At 39.0% G+C, this 27,240-nt stretch overlaps 1 protein-coding gene across 2 annotated transcripts in view; it reads right to left on the reverse strand.

The window, feature by feature from the left end:
* SIDT2 (SID1 transmembrane family member 2) overlaps positions 1-27,240 on the reverse strand; it is a 63,476-nt gene that overhangs the window by 8,244 nt on the left and 27,992 nt on the right. The window contains exons 6-24 of one of the 2 annotated variants that reach the window (XM_075190107.1): positions 24,307-24,408; positions 22,675-22,758; positions 21,989-22,088; positions 21,838-21,903; positions 21,662-21,755; positions 19,283-19,338; positions 17,116-17,127; positions 15,955-16,005; positions 10,855-10,935; positions 7,130-7,248; positions 4,661-4,734; positions 3,136-3,202; positions 2,971-3,044; positions 2,543-2,666; positions 1,911-2,028; positions 1,647-1,783; positions 1,059-1,167; positions 891-967; positions 336-382 (exon numbers count right to left, since the gene is read on the reverse strand). In XM_075190107.1, the coding sequence (XP_075046208.1) occupies positions 336-382; positions 891-967; positions 1,059-1,167; positions 1,647-1,783; positions 1,911-2,028; positions 2,543-2,666; positions 2,971-3,044; positions 3,136-3,202; positions 4,661-4,734; positions 7,130-7,248; positions 10,855-10,935; positions 15,955-16,005; positions 17,116-17,127; positions 19,283-19,338; positions 21,662-21,755; positions 21,838-21,903; positions 21,989-22,088; positions 22,675-22,758; positions 24,307-24,408 (1,592 nt within the window). The remainder of the gene's footprint in view (positions 1-335; positions 383-890; positions 968-1,058; positions 1,168-1,646; positions 1,784-1,910; positions 2,029-2,542; positions 2,667-2,970; positions 3,045-3,135; positions 3,203-4,660; positions 4,735-7,129; positions 7,249-10,854; positions 10,936-15,954; positions 16,006-17,115; positions 17,128-19,282; positions 19,339-21,661; positions 21,756-21,837; positions 21,904-21,988; positions 22,089-22,674; positions 22,759-24,306; positions 24,409-27,240) is intronic. The other variant, XM_075190108.1, reaches the window with a different exon arrangement.

The following is a 27,240-nucleotide window of genomic DNA, read 5'->3' on the forward strand; positions in this document are numbered from 1 at the left end:
ATGATAGTGTGTTTTATGCTATGTAACATGTTCTTGTTAAGTTTTAGCGTGTATGCATTTTAGTTTGGGACGTTATTTTATCTAAAAAAAAAAAAATTTGAAAAAAAAACCCAGCTATGAAATTACCCTAATTTACAGAAAATAAAGAAGAAGTCTTTTCTACAGCCGCAATGAGCTTCATAAAAAAGGAAACTTGTGCTCTACTACATAGAAATTCATTGACAAGCACACACTGGTGTGCAGGATATTTATAATTCTTTACCTATATAAATGACACACTGCGGAGTATAAACCTCCCTGAGTTCAACAAAGTAATAATCATTCTCTTTACTTACAAAGACCAGTTTATGATGTTTCCCATCACAAGTAGTACCATTCGGTCCTGGAAAGGTTGGACAATTAGAGGAAGTTAGATTCTGACTAAGAGTGGTGTGGACAACACAAGACAAAGGTGGATTGGAGGGAGAGAAGGAACAGGGGAAAAAGGAAGGAGTCAAAAATAGCACGTGCCCTGTGCCCCAATTTCAGAGGGCTATATTAATATATTAACATAAATAGACATTTCTCTCAAATAAAAGCAAATAAATAATTTTAATTAAGTGTAGGGAGTCATCGTTTATCTTCTGTCACTTCTAAGGCAGAGTGCTGTAGAATACAATATTTTAGAAAAGAAATAGGAACAGGAAAATACCAGCAAATAAGGTTATATACAAAGAGTAAACATAACAGGCTTGTTCAAGACCAGCATGTTTGTAAATAGGATTTTCTGGGAACTTACCTATATTTCACAGACTTTTCCGAGAAATGAGGACATACATTTATGTACACACTATATGATGTGATAAGGGGCCAATACAGAATCCCCTAAACACATATAGGAAGTAACTCACCACATACATTGGGGGGCTGCACTGCCTCACACAGTCTGTGTACAGAACCTGAAGTATCCGGTGTATGATCCCGGTGTCTGTTGGTAAGGAGAGATTAAACAGGGAGTATAAAAGGAAAAAATTCCACGATCATACAAAGTTGGTCTCATCAGCTAACATGTCGATTACCTAGTCTCCAGCGACCCATATAATAGAGCTGAGTGCTCAGGAGCAGAGTAAACAGTATATGAATCACAGAGAACACAATCCAAAATACTGTGTTTCCTTTCCCAAACACCTGGGGGGAGAGAAGAACGGTTAGAGAGGTGCAGACTTGTAAGAAATACATACATACTGAGACTTAAAAAGGCAAGTGTACATAACGCATGTGTAAAAGTTGTGCAGAGAGGAGCAACAGCTGGATGTTTTTAAATAATAACTTTGTTTAAATTGATGCGAGAGGAAAATGTGCACAAATAAATGCGGAAATAAAGAATCATGGTACACATAAGTGTGTGACTATGTGAAGAGTAATCAGGAGAGAGAAACAAGCAAGGCAAAAGAAGATCACCACATCAAATCTAAAGACAAAGTAGACTACTTCAAAAATACATCAAAAACTAAGAAAAGGGATTCAGGAGAAGTTAGTGGATGAATAAGACAAGGCTCAGGTGGACATGTAAGAACTGCAAATCCAAATAAGTAATATTAAAAAATAAAAATATCTCAGAATCCAGATAGGACACCATTCTAACATGCATGAAGCTATATACTCACCACACCGAGGACGGAGAAAAAGATGACAGCGGCTAGGCAGGCATAGGCACTGTAAGCACTGGCGTTAATATCTGGGTGTCTTTTCTGATACAACTTCAACATGCACAAGCCAGCAATCATATACATGAAGGAAGTGTCTACAGGAGAAAGAGATCAAGAGGAAGAAAGGAACAATGGAGGATTACAAGGAAATAGACAAGGAATAGTAAATGGCTGAAGGAGTTGTAAAGAAAATATAATGCAGGTAAATGGGTGAACACTAACCGAATTGGAAGTTGGTGTAGTTTGGGCACACATGGTAACATGCGCTGAGGAGTCCCTCCATCATAAGAGCGGTGCCCATAGCGTAGAACACACCAAAGTGCTTGGGGATCCCACATTCCTGTGCAGAAATGTGAAAGGACATGATGAGGGCGCACTGGGCATAAGAAAGCGCTGCAAAGTCAATTTCAGGAGGCAAAATATTTATATGTCAGCCAACTTTACATTCAAACAGCGTGCAACATAAGACGGACCACGGTTTGATGTGAAACTTTTGGCTTCATATCTGGGACATAACATTTATTTCTGAACTGCTTTTTTTAAAATGGCAGGTACAAACGTATCCAACAGAGAGGGGTAATCAAAGAATTAATGTATATAATATAATTAAGCATGATCTGGTCTGCAAAGTTCCCCGAATTTGCAACAAACCTATAGTACATGCTTTGTTAGTTGCATTACTTGAGTTTTTATTATTCAATATCTCTATTTACAATATGCATTTGTACTTTAATAACTGCCCCTCCCACTGATATCAAGTCTAATTATAATGCAATCTCCCACTACAAATACAAGTCCATTTACTGTATTAAAATGTCACCTGTAACAGTTTTCCTCCTACAACGCCATCTTACCTCCAGCTGTCCCCTGCTGTACATGCGGCTGCGGTTATAACAAAGTTCTCTCTGTAGTACAATGATGAGGAAAAGCAACCCCAACATGATGTAGCCCAGGTTGCTGAGAATGTTGTTAAATGCACTGCAAAAATATAGCAAATAATACCAGAAGTTAGAATAAAGGGTGAAGGGATAAGAAAGAAAGGGGAAATATATCAGCCGGTAATGTATCAGATTTGGGTCGGTGTCTTTTATTCGTCCTATCTTGTCTGATCTGTGCTTTAAATGCTTTATATTTATTTCACTTTCACCATTTATCAGAATTTGCAATAAATCAGTCCCTCAACAGCCAACCACTGGTGTCAGCCAGTAAATGTCAAACTTCCGGATGCCTATTGGTCAAGGTGCTGTGATTCCCGCAGAACTGTGTCCCACAGCAAAAGTACCTGAGAGAGCCGAGGGGATGAGCACACAGGAAATTATAATAGCAAATGTCCTGATTTCCGGTTACATTCACCACCTGCAGATAAGCAGAGAATTAATGTCCCATGTTCACATACACTTATATGTGTTTGCAAGTACAACAAATATGAATGTTTATGTCCTCTCACCGTCTGGTATGTTATAACAAGCTGTACAACAGGCAAGGCGTAGAACACAGCTATTGTGGAGATATTCCTGCACATGAGATAAAGTAGGAGAACATTTGGACGTGCACAGTAAGAAAATGGAAAGACATGAAAAAGAGAAAAATCAGGAGTTTAACTTCGCATCCCGTTATCTCTTCAAGGCTGAGGTATTTATTCATTGTCAAGTCTTGGAAAACCTGATGCTTTCCAGTTGTTCGACTACAATTCCCAGCAAGCAAACACATATGCTTCCATAAATATACATTAAGCTTCATGGACTATAAACTTAAAGTTGTTGATTTACAGAAAAACAAATGAGCCTATAAAAACCGTACAATAAAAAGGAGCTGTTCTCTCGAGCAAACAGTGGTTTGCTTTAATTCTCTAATCTGTACTAGAAGAATGATGTAGGACTCATTTCATATAATCTTCTTTTCACCTTCAAATCTTCTGGAATCAGTTTGAAAGTCACCTCACATCAGTATTCTGTGGTATAGGAGGACCTGTTCCTTCCAATTATCTAGTTATCATTCTGTGATTTTACGTGTACCTCCACTCCATTCCCACAATATGACATGTGCTATTGTCACATGCAGCTAAGCAGCCACTTATATAATGACACAATTTGACAAGTCAATGTCTTCCACAAGATCAGCACACTGTGCTCCTTAAATACTTTGCGCTGTTGTGAACATTCTGATGATTTAAATGGCTAAAAGTTATTCTAGCTCTATCCAATTAAAGAACTGTGAAATGGAGAGGCTTATAAAACAAAATTAACAAGTCACATACTGTATATTACATATATGCCAATTATACAGTACCAACTCACATAATAATTTGAATAATATTGTCCTATTAACTAAATTAACTATTAAAGAGGCATCTGTAGTGGTGGAATGGTAAGCTGATTTTAGATTTTAAAATATTTCTCTGGCCATCTTCCATTAAAAGTAGTTCGTTTTGATGTATGATTAAAAAACAAACTGCACTTATATATTCCTTATTAACTGATGTGTTGGGGGTGTAAGCAGCTTAAGGAAGGAATATTCTATATTGAAATAATGCTTTATCAATAAATATGACAGCTCTGACAAAAGCTTCCATATCCTAGTAAACTTAACATACAGACTTTATAGTCCACACAACAAGTAGATCTGGAAGCTAAACCATAATCTGCTTCCAATCTTGTACAAATAGGCAGCATTGTGTATAATGTTAGAGGACCCAGGGGAGGTGCAAGCACTTAGGACATATAGATTACTGTTGAAGGTGAAATCTGGGTTGGGTGTAGTTAGTAGATTAGTTTATATAATTGGGACATTACCTCAGGGTTATTATGAGATTCAACAATGGATTTAAGCAGCACATTAATCTAGAAATCATCACTCTTCAATCACTCTGTATATGAAAGCATTGGGAACTTGCAGTTGCAGCCCATTACTTCAGGACTACCAAAATTGGATTTACGCATGAGCCATGATCTTGGATATTAGCATTTTCTCACCAGAAATAGATTTGGTACTTTTTTCGGATCACACGCTTGTCTTTTCTTGCTAGATCGGCAACACATAGATACTTCTAAAAACAAAAAAAAAAAAAAACAGACAATATGGGCAATTGTAAGCTTAGACGCCGAGTTTAATAGACATCAGGAAATGCTTCTCTTCTGTCTCATAGTATTTCTTACACAAGACATCATTTCTGCATGTTGTTACAGGTCATATTGGTGGTCAGATAGAATGCTGGTCTCAAAGACAAAGGCAGCAGATGAGCAAACTTTCAACCCAAATAGTGGTCATTAGCATAACCAAATCCGAATATTATCAGGGTCCATGCTCCTTCTGGAACCACACACACTGTGGTAATGGGAGAATGTGATGATCTCACTGTATCTACTACTGGCATTAGAGTATGAGAGCAGCACAGTTATTGTACATTGGGTACAAATACCATAACACTGACATACAAGGTACAAAAATAAATAAAAAAAATTGTGTAATAGAGACACCAAGCATATTGAAAGCAAAAACATCCACACAGGTGAGGCTCATGCATTAAGAGAATAACATCCCAGCATGGTCTGGGTCATGTATAAATGCCCTGGTTGTCTACGATTACAGCTATCGTGGTTGCAAGAGAAGGCCTCAGTGACACCAAAAGAAGGGCGATTACTGGGACATGGTTGGCAGGAGCTTCAGTGATCAAGGTAGCTCAACTGTAAATAATTAATGAGTAACAGTGTCTAAGGGGATATCAGCATGGAATTCAAAGGGCAAAAAAAAAGAAAAAAATAGCAACGGGTTTTACGCAAGTATAAAAATCCTCTTAGTTCATTGGGGGACAGCTGGTACATTGGAGTATAGAGGGGACAGGGTGAACTGGCCGAAGAACTGCCCTATCCTCATGAAAAAGGAGAGTAGACTTGCAAGATAATCTGCAAACTCTGAAACTCTTCTCGTCGTATAGATGGGCAAAAGAAAAACAGTTTTCCAAGTTAAAAATTTGAAATCAACCGTAGCCAATGGTTCAAAAGGCGGATCCTGCAAAGCATTCAACACAAAGTTTAAATCCCAAGGGACATACAGAGGCTGGACATGAAGCACCATCTGAATGAAAGTTTGCACATCAGGCATTACAGCGAGTCTTCTCTGACAGAAAGAACGGATTGGCAGGTGTCTAGCAGGACAGTCCCCTGCACAAATCCAATGCCTAGCAGGGCTCACATGTCCCAGTGACCCTATTTTTATTTGTTTTGCTTTAATTTTGAATCTGAAGCTTCACAGGCAGTAACTGACAGCCGCGGCTGCGGCTCCATGAGTCGCAGGCTGTCACAGAGCAGGTGGCAGAAGCTTCAGATTCAAAATTAAATCAAAACAAATAAGAATAAAAGTAAATAAACAGAATAGGGCTGCAGTACAGCCCAAACACAGCCCGTTCGCCGGGCACTTAAGCTAAACTGAGGACACAGAAAGTGCAGTATAGAGAGGGAGGAGCCAGGGCTTAGTTAACAGAAGTTCTTAAAGTGCCAGTTTGCCCTGTCCTTCTCTATACCTGAATGTCTCTGGTGTCTCCAAAAGTAGGACAGAAAAATCAGTGAAAGTCAACAATGCAAGGAAAGGTATACTAAAGAATTGTGATATCAGAGCATTAATTGAAAGTATTCGGCAAACACACGAGCACTGCAGATCAATTGTCTGCAAATTTCAACCTGTGGTGCAAGTAGACAGACTAATCAAAATAGTCCAATGAGAGCTTCACAAAGCAGGATATCAAACTCCGGCTGCAGAGCATAAATCATTCATCACATTGGTAAGGCATGTTTTCGAGTTCAGTGGTGCAGAGAGTCCTGGCAGTGGACTACCAGGCAGTGGAGGAAAGTGATATGGTCAGATGAAACATGACAGAAAAGCACAAACATGGGAACTCTAACTGCCCTGAATTTTCATTTCCATCAGTAAGGGATTATTGTGGTTCTGTACTGTATCAGGACACATTTTCTTGGTATGGTTTGGGTGCAATCATTACCTTAGAAGGCAAAGTAAATTCTAATCGCAACTTAATGGTGATCATTGATGAGTCATCAGCCCATTCTAGACACCGACATGCTCAATGCTGTGGAGTATACAGGCCGTGCTGACCACATGTGGTAGCACAACACCCAATTAAGTGACTTTATATTGGCATTTCCCTTCTTCTGTCCTCTACTTGTACTTGAATATTGCTAGAAAGCTTTCGAAATGGCTGTTCTGCAGCAATGCACATACATAATTCAAATAGGGTTGGCATTTAAATGAGGTTGCCTTAACCGGTAATTCTTTATTTTATATTACCATACCAATTTTTTTCCACAGCACTAAGTGCATCCTTAGCAGCCTTTCAGAACACAACTTAAAGTCTCACTTGCTCCACTTAAGTTCTGAGCTTATTCCACAGCCATTCATGAGTCCTCATGTCACAGCCCTGTTCAGCTCACCTTTGTCCTGATAACATTCTTATCAGACTCTATGTCAGTCAATGTATCATAATCATCCTCCTCTACAGAGCTCAGCGACTCCAATCGTGGACGGGACACAAGATTCTCAAGAGATCTGTCTGTGGAGGAAAGAAGTCACCAGTTGACATCTCTTTCTGAAATGTAGGAATATAGCACAAATAGAGACAACACTAGTGACACTCACATTCACTCCGGTCTTCCTTTTACTGTTTAAACCAGAGGAAGAGGGGTTAAAGCCCTGTGCTTCTCAACTGCTAACTGTACATGTTTCATAGGCCTCCTCACATAATCACAGGTGAAACAATTAATATTCGATCATTTAATATGAATCACTCATTAATACACCCGAGTGCCAGAATAGATATGTAGAAAACATGTCCTGACATCAGGTCCAGAGGGCCAGGATTGAGAAGACCAACTGGTTTGTTTAAATGAACCAGCCCCTTAGACAGCCTTTCAATTGGTCTCCCTCCCAGTACCCGAATGTAATTAAAATATATCCAATGTACCAGTCACCAAGCTTTCATAGAGGTGCGAGCTGATCAAACTGCAGCTTAATCTATCAGCTTACAGTACATTCCTCCTAATGTATTTATTTTATATCATACTATACCTACAGTACTCTTGTTTTCCCTGCTCTATCCTATTCTTCACAGAGTATTACATCATTTGTCCATCCTTACTTTCAGACATTAACAACAGTTAAAATCATTAGGCTGGAGATCATCCAAATTAACACAAATTAGCGTATGAATTAAAGATGACATTTTGAGTGTCCTGAGTTGTGGCAAAAGTGTGCATCACTGATCCCTTTTCTATGCTGACAAATCTACCAAGGTTTTTCAGTATTGGGAGATAAGCATGATCCCTATTTTCTCACCTACAGTCCCCTCTTTTCGCTCACAGACAGATCTTGACACAAGATCAGTTTAACTCATAAATTCAACACTAAATCAACCCCGTATAACACCATTACCTGATTTATTGCCTTTTACACCAGTTAGTGTAAATGTGTTCTTAAATGCATAAAACACTGAATGTATGTTGAAATTCTACGGTTTGAATGAATCCAAAGTACACCCTTTTCCTCCCATACATCTCCCCCCCTTTGTTTTTCTAAACAACTTGAGGAGAGGCTTTTCTGTCATCTGATGGACACTTCTGCCAGTTTCAGGAGACACACATATATTACTGCACAGGATCGCATGATTAGACAGTCTGTAATGAGAACCAGAGGACAGTCAGTTCTGGCTAACACTCATCATTCTCTCTTATTTCCCCGATTCACACAAACCCTTTGAAAACTGATAGGATTTAATAGCAGTCATACAATTGACCAGTTCTAGGCATTGTTAATGTACATATGGCGGATAGATAAGCAATTACTATGCATTCAACCCCCCAAATACTGAAATAAATATGCTGCCTCTTATCCAGTGCTGTGTAAAAAAGCAGAATCTGTCTGGGGAAACATGTTAAGGTGCTTATGGTTGTGCACAGTACAATATTAACATGTACACCTCACCACACGGCTGTTGTAATCCCAATAAGCTGCCCTCTTTATGTACTGCAAATACGCTCAGGACAACTTAGTCTGTTGATCTGCTAAAACTAGTTGCCAATTACGCTCCATACATTGACATTTTGTGACTAGATGAATAATATAGATATGTTGGCTTAAAGAATCACTGACAGGCAACATAATTATGTTCCCACTCCATCTAATCACCTTGCATACTTCAGGCACTCACCTAACAATGTTTCGCACCAACACACCACATTGTATCACCCACCACCAAATACTATAGTACACATTCAGACTGTCTCTGGTTCTCTCAAAACTGTTACAATAAAAAAGATTTTATTCTTAGGTATAATTTTTTTTGGGGGGTAATCCTTTGCAATACCACTCATAGGCCGCTGGTTAGCACACAGGTAGCGGTGTTTGAAATGCTCATGACCTTTAGAATGAGAAATTATGCATTAGGATGAACACAAAAGACATATGGTAATCGTCTGCCCTTAGCATCTATAACAGTGGAGAGAATTTGGATGATCCATAAGAAGCCTGAACAAGACAAGCTTGTGTTTTATATAGGAAAGCATAAAGAATCTGGTGAAAATACTGAACTGATCAGACCCAACAAACACAGTGCATATGATTTTACAGGGCAATGAGGATAATATTTTAAAAGTACAGAATACAAACATTACAGTACAAAATGTACACAAATGAAAATAATATGCAACATACAGAAATAGCAGTTTTTAATCTCAGTCCCTTCTACATAAATATAATGGGGATATTTTAATGTCTAGACTATGATTAAACATTTACACAGTTATTTTATTTAAACTGAAATATTAAAATGTGAATTGGATAGAGTTCGATACGTAAGAGTACATACACTCAATGGCCTTTTGACTAGGTACACCTGCACGTTAATATAAATATCTAATCAGCCAATTATATGACAAACTCAATGTATAAAGCATACAGACATGGTCAAGAGGTTCAGTTGTTGTTCAGACCAAACACCAGAATGGCGGAAAAATGTGATTTCAGTGACTGACAGTGGAATGATTGTTGGTACCAGGTAAGTATGGTTTGAGTATGTCAGAAACTGCTGATCCCCTGGTGTTTTTACGTACAGTCTCTAGAATTTAAAGAGAATATTGCACAAAACAAAAAAAATCCAGAGAGCACCAGTTCTGTGGGAGAAATCATAACGAGAGAGGTCAGAGGACAATGGTTAAAGCTGCCAGGAAGGCAACAGTAACTCTAGTAACAATGCTTTACAGCGGTGGTATGCAAAAGAGCATCTCAAAACGCACAGCAAGTCAAACCTATAAATGTATGGTCTACAGCAGCAGGAGACCACACCGGGTTCCACTCCCGTCTGCTCAGAACAGGAAACTGAGGATACACTGGACACAGGCTCACCAAAACTGGAAAGCTGAAGACTGAAAAAATGTAACCTGGTCTGATGAATCTCAAGTTGCTGCATGCAGAGGGTAGGGTGAGAATTTGATGTAAACAACATGAATCCATTCTGCCTTGTGTCAACGATGGAGGCTGGTGGTGGTGTAATGGTGTGGGGAATGTTTTATTGGCACACATTACCCCTTAATATCAACTGATCATCATGCCACAGCCTACTGAGTGTTGTTGCTGACCATGGGCATCTCTTTATGGCCACAATCTACCCATCTTCCAATGGCTGCCTCCAGCAGGAGTATACCATGTCACAAAGCACACGTCAACTCAAGCTGGTTCCACAAACAGGACTGAGTTCAGTGTACTCCAATGACCTCTACAGTCACCAGTTCTAAATCCAATAGGGATTCTTTGGCATGTGGTGGAACAGGAGATTTGCAGCATGAATGTGCAGCTGACAAATCTGCAACAACTACATGATGCTATCATGTCAACATGGACCAGAATCTGCAGGGAATGTTCCCAGCACCTTGCTGCATCCACACCACAAAGAATTCAGGCTGCTCTTGGCACAAAAGGTGATCCTACCAGTACTAGAAAGGTGTACCTAATAAAATTGCCACAGAATGTAAAATGCACTTGCATACTTTAAAAACTGACACTACCAACTTTTACTTTGGTATATATCATGTAAACAGAAACCATTATGATATACACACTTTTTTTTCTCTCTTAAAATCACACAGGAACAGAGATTCATATTTACCCGTATAACTGTAAGTGACCTCTGCCGAAGACACCAGACTGTCTGTGCCATACTCTGGACTGGCAACTGAACTGTTTTCTGCTGCATAATGGAGGGAAAATCAATTTTATTGAGAAAATTGAAAAAGAAAAATGCAAGAAAAGCAAAACATTCTAGATTCCAAGAGGAAAATGTATCAAACATTATAAAAAGGATAGTGGGAAAAAAAGGAAAATCAGATTCTAGCTATCACTTATCTAGTACAGTCTAAAAAAGAGATAGCTAGAATAAGATTGTTTGCTATGGGCAACACATCCACTTTCCTGTTTAGTTTTTTAGCTCAAGATTAAGCAGTTATCAAATGTTTGGAAAATGACCATAAACCCAACAACCTTATATTATACCCAAATATTGGACACAAACATAAAAACACAATTATTAGGATTTAATCGTCACACTTTTTTCTGTAAATTTTCAAATGGAAACACATTAATTCTCAAATTGCTGAGGTTCAGTAAGCAATCATCCACAGACTTTAAAAGTTAACTGTGGTCCCAAGGTCAAATAATTATTGTAATCAGTAAATTTCTTTCTCATTAGTTATCACCAAGTACTAACCATTTGACAAATCTAATGTACCAAAAAACACATAATAGATTTTACACTGTCATAATTTATAAAACATATTTAGCAAACTAATATGAAAGAAACCATGTGTGAAAAATTATTACACCCCATGATTCAGGAACCTGTAGGACCACCTTTAGCAGCAGTAACTGGAAATTCCATTTTCCTGTATGAGTTGTTCAGTCTTACATAGTATTTGAGGAATGTTGTCCCACTCCTTAGAACACTGCTTCAGTTCTTTACGGTCAGAGGGCAATAATTTATACACAGCTCTCTTAAGGTCCTGCTGCAGCATCTCCGGAGGTTGAGGTCTGCACTTTGATGTGGCTGTCCCTTGATTCTTCTGTTTATTAGCCATTCTGCAAGTGTGCCTAGAACAATTGTCCTGTTGCACAAAACAATTTTCGGCCAAAGCTTCAGTCGTCGGACATAAGTCTCACATTTTCTTATGCTATAGTTTGATATAAAGAGTACATGGTGGATTGAATGATTGCTAGGTGCTCACACCCTTGCAGGCAACCATAATTGTCACCCATCCACCACCAAGCTTAATGGTTAGTAAGAGGTCCTTGTGGTGTGGCTCTGTTTTTGGGTTTCATCCAACATGGCATTGTGTGTTAAGACCAAACCCTTGGTCTAGTCCAGGTCTGGCCAACCTGTGACACTCCAGTTGTTGTAAAACTACAAGCCCCAGCATGCTTTGCCAGCAGATAGTCAGCCGATAGCTAAAATGGTATGCTGGGACTCATAGCTTCACAACACCTGCAGAGCCACAGGTTGGCCACTTATGATCTATCAAGAAGTCTTTCATTTTGTTTAGTTTAATATATATATATATATTTTTGGGGGGAGAGAATAGACTTTCTCCTGGCTAACATTTCATGGAAAAAAAAAAAACTTAAGGCTTTTTCTGCCACCAAAATCATGAACTTTTATTGTTAAATTTACTGTGTTAACTGAGGCCTGTAGATCCTTTAATACAGCTCTTGGGTAACTTCCAATTTCTCAGACTATCATACAGTATTATGTTTGGGTAAATTTGCTGGGATGTCTATCCTGGGATATAATCAATGTTCTCCATTTATAAATAATCGTTCTCAATGTAGAAATATGGACTTCAAATTGTTTAATGGTCTTATAGTCATTTCCAGACAGATGAGCAGCTACAATTGTCTCTCCGAGATCTTTGCAGATGTCTTTTCTCCTTGGCATGGTTTCAACACAAGCCTGAATGGTCCAGACCAAACTGACAAAGGTTCTGCTTTTATATAGAGGTGGTAATACTTACAGATAATGAAATAATGATGACTAGCACCCTTACAACTTCTATATCAATACCAATGACTCACTATGGAAGCTGTAAGGTTGTACTTACTTTTTCACACATGGCTTCATCATGTTGTCTTATTTTCTATTTAATCTTATATATAAAAATCACTGGTCTATTTGTTGGTTTGTCTGTCTGGTTATGCCTTCGGATACCCCTGCCCAGATTGGGATGAAACCAACGTGAGGTGGTCCAGCTGAATCCTGGCTAGGTTTTAGGGGGGCGGGGGTGGGGGGGGGGGGTTAGGGTCTCTGTCGGACCTTCTGTTGGTGTACGCTGAACAGAAATTTGACCATGGGGGTGTGTTCTGGGCCTTCCACTGGATGGATTTGGAGGTCATTTTATATAAAAACAAAAATGACACTGGGCTGCCACATCATTGGTGTGTTGGAAAAGCTTCTAAGCTGCTAATTATTTTTAAAAGGTTGACCGTTACATCCAACTCAATGATAAATTAAAGATTTAAAGATTTAAACCCGGACAACGTCAGGTATGTCAGCTAGTAAATAATAAAAGTAAAATTGATTGATGTGTGTTATTAGTAATAAAAGGTTAGATATGTCAAATGTTAAGACAGTAAGAAACAGACTGTTAATTATGTTAAAAAAAAACAAAAACAAGAACCCAGAGGTTCGAATGTGGGTGTACTTTTTTTTTTTTCACATAACAAAATTAATGTCCATTCCATTTTCCGACATGTTTTATACCTATAAAAAAAAACGATTGGCCAAAAAAACGAAGTATATACAAACAGACTTACCTGCAGATGTCCGATGGCTCCGCAGGCTGACAGGCAGTGATTCCGAATGGACAGCTCTCCGGCACTTAAGTGTTTCAACACTTAGGCTGCGGGGTCCGGACATTGCTGCTTTAAATTACCATACATCTAAGTCGCGGACACATCACACTCAAGTGTCGGAGAGCTGTCCATTCGGAATCACTGCCCGTCAGCCTGCGGTGCCATCGGACATCTGCATCTTCATCTTTCAGGCAAGTCTGCTTGTATATACACTTGGGTTTTTTGGCTAATCGTTTTTTTTTGTAGGTATAAAATTGTGGTAATCAGTAATACGATTACCACCGATGCGTACACAGGGTGATTGATTTATATTTATTTGATATCAACATTTATAATATGAACACCGTTAGCATGGGCTAGCTGCTCTGTAAAGGGGGGAAGGAGTTAACAGGATTCAAGTAACTTGTACACAGACTTTAAATATGTTGTTGTTGTACCAAACATACAGCACTGTTTCCAGTAAATGAAGGTCAGTGCACACTGTACTGAGAAGAGATAGATAAGGAGTGTCAAGACATTTGTGGGAGTCTCAGAAGGATAGCAAAGACTGAAGGTTTATATTTAGTGTTTCCACTTAGCACACTCATGATCGTTGTTTAATCAGCCGCACAAAACAATCAGAATGTGATATTTCGCACATTCTATTGATATCCAACACAGTTGTGTTCATACCCTATTACAAATAGAATATATAACACGTGTCACCTACTTGCATTAAATTGGCTACATGTAAAAAATTGGATGTAGGTCAAGAAAAAAAAAAAGTATTGCTGCCAACGTCCTTTAGAGACCTCCTTAGACAGATTAGATTTTCTTGTGCTGTGACTATTCCACTTCAGCCCCTCCATTAGGTTTCAACCATATGTGTTGAATGAGTTCTCACCTAGGAACAAAAACCTGAAGGATGTGGGTGTCACTCACCGGACCGTGAGTGCCTCTGCGCTGGTGCGTGGTTCTCTAGCCTTCCTGCCGGCGCCTGTCCTGAGCCGCGGCCGTCCGCCATCTTGGATGCTGCGCATGCGCAGCATCCAAGAACTTATGACCTTTGCTTTTAATCTAATTGGTGGATCAGGCACCTCTCCCTATTTAAGGCACCTGTGCTCATTACATCGTTGCCTGATCTTGAGTCTCATTCCCTGTGAGTCTCTGAAGGTGTCTCCTGTGTCCTGCTAGTGTCTTCAGTTTCCTGCTGATTACCTAATCTGCTCATCAGCGGTTTTCATACCCGCTACAGACTCCGGTATCCTGCTCGTGTCCTCAGCTGGCTTCTGATTACCTGCTCTGCTCACCTGCGGTTCCCATACCGCTACAGCCGTTCAGCGCCCCTGCTGTGCCTGCATATCCTTGTGGACAAACTTCTCTACTCATTAGCGGTATGCTTACTTGTTAATGACTATCAACTGTTACCTTGCATTTCCGCTTAGGACAAGCTTCTCTACTCAGCAGCGGTATCCATACCCGCTATAGACTATTTGTTGTTACGCTGCATATCTGTTTGAAGCAAGCTTCTCTACTCAGCAGCGATATGCAAACCTGTGATTGACTATCAGTTATTATCCCGCATATCCGCTTTGTGCAAGCCTCTCTACTCAGCAGCGGTATACATACCGTTATAGACCATTAGCTGTAACGCTGCATATCTGTTTTGGAACAAGTTCCTCTGTGCTCTCAGTGTCTTCTTACAGTTATTGACCCTTTTCTTGCCTCCACTCATCCGCACCTGAACTACTCCTCACTTACTAGCAGTGGTACAACTTGCTATACGCAGACCACTGACTTTCCCGCTACCTACCTGCACCTGGACAAGTCTTCCCATCACAGCAGTGGTACAACTTGCTATCCGCAGACCACTGACTCTCCCGTTACCTTCCTTCACCTGCTCACGTCCACCCTGGTCTTCGTGGTTCAAACCTGCCTTTCCACTATAGATGTAAGTCGCTGACTCATCTACCAGAATAGCTGCAAGTCACTGACTATCATCAATTTCATTGGCATCCTCTCTCCATCTGCTGTTATGTACGTTCCACTATTCACCCTGCTGCCAGAGGACCGCTGTGCAAACTCCGCCCCTCTGGTAAGCATAGTCAACTGGTGAGATCCTGGGCAAAACTCCTAGTGCCCGTGACAGTGGGCCACACCTTTTACTGGCAAGTGAATATTTACTAACTAAACCTGATTTACTTGTAATCTCAAAGTGTTTTTCTGACAATAAACCAGCTATAAAACAGCCAACATCTTTTGTCAGTCTGGTTGTTGAATCAAAAGTCCTGAAAACATTTAGACAGACAATGAACATGTGCAAATATCATTCAATATTTGGGTAGAATATTATCCATTGCCATTGTTATTTCTCTGACTTGACACTTACCCAGGGAACCATAACCACACCCATCATATCTCTGAGCTATGGAAGACTTCCCTAAAAGTAAAAACAAAACAGTGAGTAAAAAAAGAGTGCAAGGTGCAGAGACAGATGAGTGCTGGGAGTTGGTTTGTAGACTGTACAAGTTAGTAATGTACACACATACCTCCCAACTGACTCAAATTAAATGGGAGAGATTTGATTCCAATGGACTGTCCTGACTGCCGGGAATGTTGGAATGAGCAATGTAAAGGTATATTCAGGGGAGGGGCATTAAGTTGGGGGGGGGGGGGGGGTTCTAGCACCTCAGAAGCACTAAGCATGCCACCCGGGGACGTGGGATGTGTCCCGTCCACAACATGATGACGTCACACACCCTCACACCCTTTATAGAGGGTGCATAGTCATCTCCCAATTCCCAAACATACTATGTTGGGAGGTATGTACACACAAAAGGTTTTCCCATCCACTTCTATACAAGTTCATGCTCATTCTCAAAAGGTGAAAAGAGCAGGTACAATGGCACAAAAAATATTTGTTGGATAGTTAAAGACACAGTTAAAAATGTTGTATACAGTCAGCAGAGAACAATCATATGCATTTTTTTTTATGGATGACAGTTGTACGAAAACATTTACGATGGTCAGATATTCCTTAAATTTTTAACATTTGCTAAAATGTATTGACCATGCTGAAATTTTCATTTGGAAAAACATATTTGGAAGTTTTTCCTTTAAGATATGTGCTATTACTCTGTCTTTAACTATACACATTATTACATTCCACACTTTAGGGCAATAAGAAATATTTAAGTGTAGCAGAAATAACATTGTGAGTATAAGTTAGTTCCAGTACACAACACATTTTGTGAAGCTTCTCCACTAGCTCAGATGTGACTTCTACCAATTGCAGACCACATCATTTTGCCACAATAAAATCTGGTGTGTACATGCTACATACCGGTGTTAGAATACTGCCAAAGATATTTAATATGGAGTAAAACCAAGCGAGAAATTAGTTATTTTTAATGTGGCATTAATAAATGGTTAGAAATTCAACAAACCATATGTAATGTGGTCTTAACTATTTGCCAATATGTTACCAAGCACCTAAACTGCATGCAGTGCTACCCACAGTACTATCTGGGTCCTCCAGAAGAAATCTTACCGAGCAGTGAGGCTGGAAACGGTAGACATTAAAAGCAGAAAAATAAGTTATTAACCTAATTGTAGCACAATTGAATGCACTTACAGTTCATATAAAAGATAACTAGCACACTTCTAAAGCTTGTTCTGTCCTTTAAAGGGCCAACACACTCCAAAATTAACATTCTCAGATATGAATCATAAAGGTAACATTGCTCTGCATTTACTGGACATTCTACCATTGGTCAAAGAAGTAAACATTTCCTCCTTAATCCACTGCAGACATCTGAAGCTCCTGCTAGAATTTAGGACACTGTCCTAAATGAATCTAAATACAGGAATCTCTGTACCCTCTGGTTCAATCTATTAATCTAGACAGTAGTTTTCTGCAAAGCAAGACTGAAAACCTGTCAGTCACTATTTGCCTGTTTAATTAAACCACCACAACCCTCATTGCAGCCTAATGCAAGTGAATAAATGTATTTTGGACTTTAATCAAGGATAAACTCTTATTTCAAGTATATTATTCAGTTTAGTTTTAATCCAGCTTAATAAAACAAATTCTAAGTTTAATTAGCACATCGTACAATATATGGCTTCTATACTTTTTTTTTTTTTTATTGAAGCTCAAGGTGCGCAATTCCAATCACTCAGTGCAGTGCTCCCACTGGGCTGGGGGCTTGGTCCTTTCAACCCTCTCCAAAAGGAGAAAAAGACCCCGTTCCTCCCCATCCTCCAGGTGCCAAAAGGCCCCAGAAAGGGACAAGGGTCTACATGGCCTTCTTTGCTTAAACTTAGGAGAGCCCCTTGACACCCCCAACCTCCAAAATCCTTAGGAGGCAAAGATATTTGGGTCCACCTCCGCCACAAGGCTTGATGGGCCCAATTGCCCAGCAGTCTGCCGAAACCTTTCCATGAGACTTCAGTCCCCCCATAAGTAGAGGCATCCAACAAACATGGGGAGGATGGAGACCCATATGAGTCCAACCATCCACCCTCCAAAAACATAACAAAAACACAAAAAAGAGTTAAAAGCGGAGGTGTAGTGCAGTGTGTAAGGCCCCAGACATTCGGATGGAAATCTAAAATTTGTCCTTGCACCCGGCTAAAAGGCCAGGGCAAAGGAAAGTGGTGCCACTCAAAGTGCTGTAGCAAACATTGCCTTACTCCATGCAAAAAGTGTGCTCCATCACCTAGGGCATTTTCGGGCAACCCTGGCTCAAACCACAATGGGGGTACAAAGCTCCTTGGGCTTCAAGCAGTCAGCCTCTCGGCCAGAGAACCAGGTAATGGCCTATAGCTTACAGGGGGTGCATTTAAGCCCCACTGTGTACATAGGCATCTACACCTGATTGTAGCCAAAAGGTATGGCTTCTATACTTACTATGGCCAGCCATTGTAACATGTTTGACCACAACTGAAAAGATATAATAGATGGCACTGGCTGTTACATGCCTCGAGTCTCTATAATGCAGTGTCAATCCTAAGGGAGAGGAGATGGGCGCTGGCTACTAGAAGGCTTTGTGCGCTGACATTACTCCTACAGAGGTGGATGGATTCTCACTCTCTGCACTGGATGCTACATATGTCCTCTCTGCTATTTTATGTGGAGTAAAATGGCCGTATTTACAATGTGTGTAGGGCAGGCTTAGCCGAACCTGTGACATTCCAACATTTGTAGAAGTCCACAGCTGGAGATGCATAGGGTCACTTCCTAAGCCTGCTATACACATAATGCAAATACTGAACATTTGTATTGCACTTTGCATCTTCCATCCTTTCCCTGAACCCGGAATGCTATCAACAGTGCTTTCAACTGATGCTTAATTGACATTTAATACAGAATACCTAAAATGTGTGTTCATCATCAACAGTATAAATGAACAGGAAAGGATATACTTTGTTCCTACACGGTGTGGATTTTTTTGCAGTGCGCAATCTTCAGATCAAAGTTGTATATTACATAACTAGTAACAATGGATCAGTAGTAATTATCTATATTTACCCTCTATTCACAACACTCACTATACAGCTACTAATACACCTAAATATGCCCATTTCAAAATCTCTAATATCATCTTTTCTCAAATGCAACTCAGCTAAATGCGCCTAAATTATTCATCTCTTTAAAAGCAATCATGTTACCAATCCAAAGTGCATGTTCCTTTGTATGTCATTGTGTAGATTACCTGTTTCATCATTCAAAGTTCCCTCCGAATTCAGCAAACCTGCTTCTTTCTTCTTTCTGTATAAACAAGCAGACAGAATGACATCAAATAAACAGAAACATCAAACCTTTCTTTGCACAAACATAGAATGTTGCAATTTTTTTTTTTTTTTCAACTAATGACCAACACATTTTATAAAATTCTTACCGATCCTGGGAAGTTATTAGAGTATAAAAAATATTTTTAAAACTATAAAATATACACACATTATAAAATCCAACACACTTTTTAAATTTGGTCATTATTTAACATCACAAACACAAAAAAAACCATCATCATCCCCGATTTTCCTATATAATTATATACATAGATTACCTGGCTTTAGAATTCTGACTGGGCAGATACTTGTGTCTTACTTTATATGACATTAAACACTAGTAACTGCTTGTTAGAGAATTCTAAGGACACATATGATGTAACAATTAATTTTAAAACGTAGCATTGTTGCCTCCACCAAATCACTGGGAAAAATAGGCTTTCACCCTTCCTTGACATTCAGAAAAAAAAATACCGTAAAAGTTTGGGTTTTTTAACCATTTAAAGCACAATGACAAACAATGTTGTCACTAGCAAGTCAGCAGGGACAAATGCAGCAGTGTTCATAAGTGCATTCACATGTATTGTCAAACTCATGGTCACCAATACATAATTTCAAAGAGGTTTATACCCTCACTCCAAGGTCATACAAAGCTAGATTGTACACTCACGGTCAGTTCCCTCATATTCCCATTGTTTGTCCATGTTTTTTAAAGCTTAAAAGATTGAAAATAATAAAACAACAATGCTGGCTATCAGCACCAGAATTAACTAAAAAACCTGAAACAAAAACCACTAATTTACTGTTGAGGTCAAAACATTTACATAAAACATCACCAAGGCAGTTTATGGACAGTTTCCCTAGGTAATTTCATAGATGTGTTCCAAATATTTCCTTTTAGGATACACAAATTACATTATTAAATGGGATCAGATATAAACATTACACGTTATAAAGGACGTCAGAGATAAATCAAATGCAAAGAGTAACAGCTTGAGTCCTCTTAGGGTTTGTGCAAACGTTTTAACCTGTATGTCCTCTGTTCTGTTTTTTTGCCAATTTACCAAAGAAACTGATGAGCAGCATGTTGGAAAAATAGCACACACTGTACATCCCCCCATGCCGTGCTGCCATCCACCATGTGCATTGTACCAGAGGAGATCAAGTCTGTATGTGATGGTTCATCTAATCTGCACTAACCCATCAAAACAGAAAAGAGACTAGATAGATTAAAAGACGTGTGCTTAAACAGTTTGTAGGAAGTGCTGTTATTCCTTCTAATACGCATCTGTTACGGCTGCCGAGAATGCAAACATCATGACACCATTCAATTTAAGCGGGGATTAGCAATGTTCTCTAAAATAAGCACTGCAGGAAAATCTGCTCAACTACTGTTTATTTTAGGTACGTTAAAAAACGTTTACTTTTTTTTTATTTTTTTTGACTGTTCCTTAAGAGCCACCATGTATGCGCAGTGTGAAGTCAAAACAAGTCATTTATACAGATACCATTTGCAAAATTATACAAATATTTTACAGTCACATGTATAATATGTAACTCATTTTTTAATACACAAAAAAATGTATATACTATAATTTTCAAAACCTTGTACCTTCAATAAAAGGTATTCAGCCTGTGTTTATTTGTTCACAAAACTCTAATTGACTATTCTTCAAATTCATGCCAAAATAAATATACCATACATCCGTACGCATTACGCACATCACAGGATATGTTTTCTCTTTATACTCCGTTACATTCGCTGTTAAACAAGAAGCTACCAAAATAAGGCAAACACCATAATGACGAAATACAAAACTAAATAAAAAAACAGCATCATTCGATCAAAAACATCACTATTTTTTAATGGAAAAACCTCAACTCCAAAATCACAAAATGTTTGAAGTAATTTTTAGGACTGTGGAAAATGTTGTCGGAGGCATCACTCCGAAAATCTATTTTCTCCATAGCTGCCCCAAGCTGATGATACAGTATTTGTATATCAGACTTCCAACACCAAAATCAACATAACCGCTGTTTGACGCATCAGCAAGTTGAGCAACATTTCTCAATCACACCTATGAATAGTCGTTAAGTGCTTGCTGGACAAAATGTGGGACTATCCAAAAGACCAGCATCTGTATACATGGACTAAATATGATGCGATGGTAACCGCTAAGCACAAACCAACTCCTGTGAGGAATCGTTTGCTTGTATCCCCAGTTTATACAAGGGCTTCTTTTATTTTAGTAGTTACATACAACACTTAGCAGATTTTGTTTCATCCATCGTTCAGCTCTTACCTCCATTTCTCCCAGCAATAAATAATTAGTGCAAACAGGTAGAAAGATAGGAAAACACCAAAACAGAACAGCATCCCACCAACATATGTAGTTCCTGAAAAAATAAACACAAAACACATGATTAACATGACCAAGAAGAATAAACATAATAAATATTACCCAATTCCTCTACATACGGCTAATTGCTGGGCTGACCAGGACTTCCAGGGTCTTCTGGCGATCTCCATGCTCAACTGGAGTTTCTACAATACACACCCACAAGTATTAGAAGGGATAGCAGTCTGAAGACCGGAGCAGACAGCGAATGTTTGGGACAGAATGCATTACCTGGATTTAATGGATAGTATGGCAGCCCCCCACCGCAGGCTTCATCTTCAGTCTTCACAACAACCACAACGTAGAAACCACCTTTGGAAAAATCTTTCCTCTGAAAGGTGGCAGAAAGAGCAAAAAGGTATGAAATCATTATATTTATATTGTATTTACATAAGATAAGATGCGTAACAAATATGGAGTAGCTACGTGGACAAAAACACGACTGGTTTTACTTTGGACCCAAGTAATTAAATAAAGCAAAGTGGAGAGATGCAGATTACAAAGGAAAACAAATACAATAAAAATATACAATAAATCTCTGAAGTGAACAATACTGTGCAAAACTTAAGAGCCCCCCCCGGAAAAAAAAAAAAATATTGCGAGATTGCATGCGCAGCAGCTCCATTTCAACGAGTCTGAATTCTACAGCAGCCGCAGCGCTGTCAAGCAGCATCCGCGGCAGTGCTGTATTATACTACAATACAGCACTGCCGCGGACGCTTCTTTGACAGCACCGCGGCTGCTGTACAGTACCGTTGGTTCGCGGAGGGGAGGGGTTTCTGGAGAACCAGAAACCCCCCCTGCGTGCGCCACTGGAGCCAGTCAGTCATATTCAGCAAACATTGGAGCAATGAATCCATTGAGACATGCAAGGTAGACTAAACATAAAAGTAAAGTAATAGAAAAATCAAAGTCACCTGAACTGTGATAGCAGCTTTCTTTGTCATGGTTTGATACATGCCAATAAAAGCCACATTATTATCAAGGTCATACACTGGGCACTGCAAAAAAAAAAAAAAAAAAAAAAAAGTGATTAAATAACAGTCTCTGGACTTTGAAACAATATTATGGAGGCCTAAAAATCTATTGCCATCTCACAACTATATGTAAAGTGTCCCTTCCTTGGATAAAGCGTCTGAAAAATATTTGAAGTGACACTTATCACATAATATTTTTATTTATACGGCGCCATAGAATCAGCAGTGCCGCACAATCAAAAAAAATAAACTGCAAAAATACAGATAAGGGACAAGAGAAACAACAGAATCAGTAAAAGTCAATACAAGGGAATATAGAGAAAGTGACTACATAAAACGACAACTGGAACAAAGGAAACATTACAAAGAGGATGAGGAGTTAGGAGGTGGAGAGAACCAAACTTGTGAGAGAGTTAACATTAAGAAGGTTAGGGTAGTAAATGAAGACAATATATGTGGAGTGAAATCGGCGGATGGAGGGCTAGCAGGGAATGGTCTTAGGATGGGTCCAAGTAGGCAAGTGTGAAAAGGTGAAATTTGAGGAAGCATTTGAAACATTCGAGGTTGAGGGCGAATCTGATTGGGCGGGGCAGGGATTATCTATAGAGGTTCCCTGGAGTCACCTCAACGGAATATCAAATTGTAATGGAGATTCCGTGACGCAAATGGAATAAAAAAACAAAAAGGGAATACAATAGTGTGTATTATCCTAAAGAATCAATGACAATTAACCTTAAGTGGCTATGTGGTAACCACTTGTCGTTCCTCAAGTGGGCAAGGTTTCATTCATTATAAGCTTATGAGTGATAATGCAGTATTTTAAGTATTCAGTACAAAGCATGATCTTAACATCTGTGGAGGTCTGGATGTTCATTGATATGGGGACATTGAATATTACAAGGTTCATTTTTTAAGATATATATCAGGTTAGTACCCGATAATAGACAAATCATTTGGTTTATACAGTAAACACAGTCATGTTTCTTCTGCCTTTTATAAGGAGATAATGGACTACCACATAGATAAGTCAGCACAATAAAGAACGTTGTGCTTTTGAAGAAACATAAGGTGAGTAGAACCACATGAGGTTGATTCGCATTAATTCTATAAGGCGATACATACTACTGTGTTACTCCTTTTACTTGGTTCCATTTGTGCCGAGGGATCTCCATTACAATACTGACATTGTAAAACTGCGGCATTAGTTCTTCCACTTGCATAAATCAATCTCTTACATGAAACTATATCTTTACACACACACACACGGCATAAAAAAAAGAAAGTTAACCTCAAATGTGTTAGATTTGCGCTGAGCACAAAAGGGAGCAGACAGAGTTTGGAAAACGGAGCTGAAACACTGCCATATGCAAGTACGAAGGTGAGTCAGAAGGTGATCAATATAACCCCTGTTTACGTGCTTTGTGCTAGTGTCACAAAAGCTAGTAAAATGCATGTATTTTGAAGCTAGAGGCTATGCGGCCCTAATCCCATATCTATACTATACACACACAGTGAACAAAGTGAACTCCCCAATATGACAAAAGCCATTTATACACAATTTTGTGTGCACACCTGAATATCCTGTATTGAGATGACCGAGCAGGGGAATGCGGACGGAGAAGAGACTTTTACAATCACGGAATCCACTTCAGCAGGAAAAATATACTTAAAATACTGCAAACAGACAAAAAGGAACAGGATAAATAGAATATAATAGAGATCATATATTAATATGCAGCACAGTCCATCAAAAATAAAAAAATCTGTGACATCTTTCACTCCCACATCATACTAACATATTTCCCGAGTTCACCAACACGGACATTCTCACATATAGAGTATACACAATCAGGACACTTATCACATGACTTTTCCTCATAGACAGATATATTGTTTAGCAGAAGGAAAAAAAAGGCAAAAGATAGTTCTAAAAATTAAACATATTTACGTATTAAATATATATATATATATTTTTTATTTTTTTTTAACTGTCCCCACTTTAATATAGAAACAAGACCACAAAATCTTCAGCCAACTCTTATGTAATATGTAATATAGGGGAAGTAATTAGCAGCCACCAACAAGCAGCTATACGCTATCACTTAAGAGGAAATAAGATTTAGAAAATGTACATACTAATTAGGTTTGCATACCAGCCCCCCATCATTGCAATTTTTTTTAATCATCATCTACGCCTTGTACGTCTATTTTGTTTTGTAAATGTAAGCCCCTTATATTTTATATAGATTACATTTTTAGTAATGCAGTAAAGTGATATGTTGAGCTAAAATTAAATAGACTAATGTAATGATGATATCTTGCATATTTTAATAAGTTGAAGATACTGCCTAATATTTACATACTCTATATACGGTATTAGTGCCTCTTCTCTTCTATAGTATGATAGTTCTTTTCTGACTTAGGTCCTGGGTGTAAGCTGCACATTTTCTAACTGCATCCCCAAACAAACAAAATGTAGAACTGCATTTCACATCACTCCACTTTATTGGATTCACATAAGCTGCATTCTCATACATGAGCGCAGTGAGGGCAGCGTGTACACATGTTGGAAGGAAGTGTCAGCGCAATACAGAATTCTGGCAGCCAACGCCTAAAAGGTTCAATTATGGCATACCAAGGTGGGATGTTTTATTTCATCCCCTTCCATCTTTCTCTTAGATGTCTGAAGATTGGTTAAAAAAAAAAAAAAAAAAAAAAAAAAAAAAAGAAGCAAATGAAACCAGGCCTTCTTCAGCAGCCACCTAGCCACAGCCCGCAACCCTCTCCTAGCCCTGATCTCGCGCTGGAGGTGGTCATTCTAGGCGTGCAGTGGCTATTTAGTGGCCTCTTACAAGACAGTAAGGTTACGTTTCAACAGTGCACTGCAAAGCTGTAGATGAATTAAAAGATGGAACTCATCTTCATAGGAAATACATTGGGTACCTTAGAAGCTAAGGCCTTGCCAGTTTCAAGCTGTGCCTGATAAAGAATGGTCAGCACTCAGGATAGCAATAGACGGGCTTAAGAATAAGGATATGGATGAGAGGGCTACCAGGAACAATATACATGTCCTGAAACAGATTTGCTAGAAATTTCTGTCAATTAAAACAGCTTATTAAAACAAATATTACCAGAAGAAATTATAGACAGGAGACCAAGAGCAGCCCCTGATCTGTACATGTATTTTTACAAAACAAAAGGAAAAAAAAAAAAAAACATGCATGCTTTCCAAAATGTTTTCTCAGTGGTATATATCTTAATGCTACTTCCATTATTTCATTATATAGTTTCATTCACTATTGATAAGAGGCTAGATCTACAGGAAATCATGAAGACACTTATCTTGTATAATTTGATAGCTAGAATCTGATTGGTGGCTATAGGCAACAGCTGCACTTTTTCAAACCAGCAGTTTAGTAAATATACCCCCAGGTCTTCACAGAAGGCAGGCCCCTGTCCTGTATGCTATAACATGTATGCGTCTCAATGACACTCATTTACCCGACCCTTGCTCTCAGCCCACCGCATAGGGTTGGGTAAATCCTTTGGCACAGGATTGGCACAAAATTTTACTTCAGCCTGCCCTGGCTAGCTCATACTTTACACTGCTCTGGACACTGACCCCTAGGTTATGTCTGACCCCACTTCAGGATCACAAGGAATATGGTTTCCTTTGGCTTGTTCAGAGTTCCATTTAGGACCACCAATCTTCTTATTGGACACTTCAGACTCCACATATCTCAAAGTAAAAAAAACTTCAGCCAAGATAGCCGCTGCCCCACAGTGTTCTATTAAGCAGTTACTCTCCAAGTTTCTCCAATGCCCTCCTCAGTTGGATTGACTATACCCTAGCATCATACGGATTGGTCATTGTACTGGACGACTGTTTCAATCAGCAGGATCAAACTATTCAAAACTTTAGACTGTTTTCAGTGGCTCAATCCTGTGCAAATCTCATATTAGTAGGGTTTTATTTTGCTCATATGGGTCCCTAATACCAGATCCCTATATTTTTACTTCAGGTGCAGGGGGTCAGCCTCTCCCCACCCAGGAATACCAGCTTCACTCATCTATACTGAGGACTTTGCTGTATATACATTAGCTAATTTTTGTTCCTTATTCACAATTGCAGATAAATAAAGGCCCTGCCTATAGGACATTCTTTAACTCCAATTAATTCTCCATTCCCTATTTCCCAACTGAAGTCAGTCCTCCTTAAGCTCCCATTGGACAAACAATTGTGTGTTTGAGGTCTAAAATTGATTATTTCTATATTTGTTCTCCTATTCTTATAGGTTACAAATTAAAAGTTAATGTTAACAACCTGAATTCGCCTATTAGGAGGTTGGCAAAGGGGCAGAAAAAGAGGGATAAACCCTGGCAGCACCTCTATCTTTGTATTGCTTGGGGAAATCTCTGATGTCACCAGATTTAGCTTACACTACTCCAACCTGTCAGTAACTGTACTAGAGTTATTGAAATAATTTAAAAACTCAATTACTGTAG

The sequence above is a fragment of the Mixophyes fleayi genome, chromosome 11 (assembly GCF_038048845.1).
Source record: "Mixophyes fleayi isolate aMixFle1 chromosome 11, aMixFle1.hap1, whole genome shotgun sequence".
Taxonomy (NCBI): Eukaryota; Metazoa; Chordata; class Amphibia; order Anura; family Limnodynastidae; genus Mixophyes; species Mixophyes fleayi.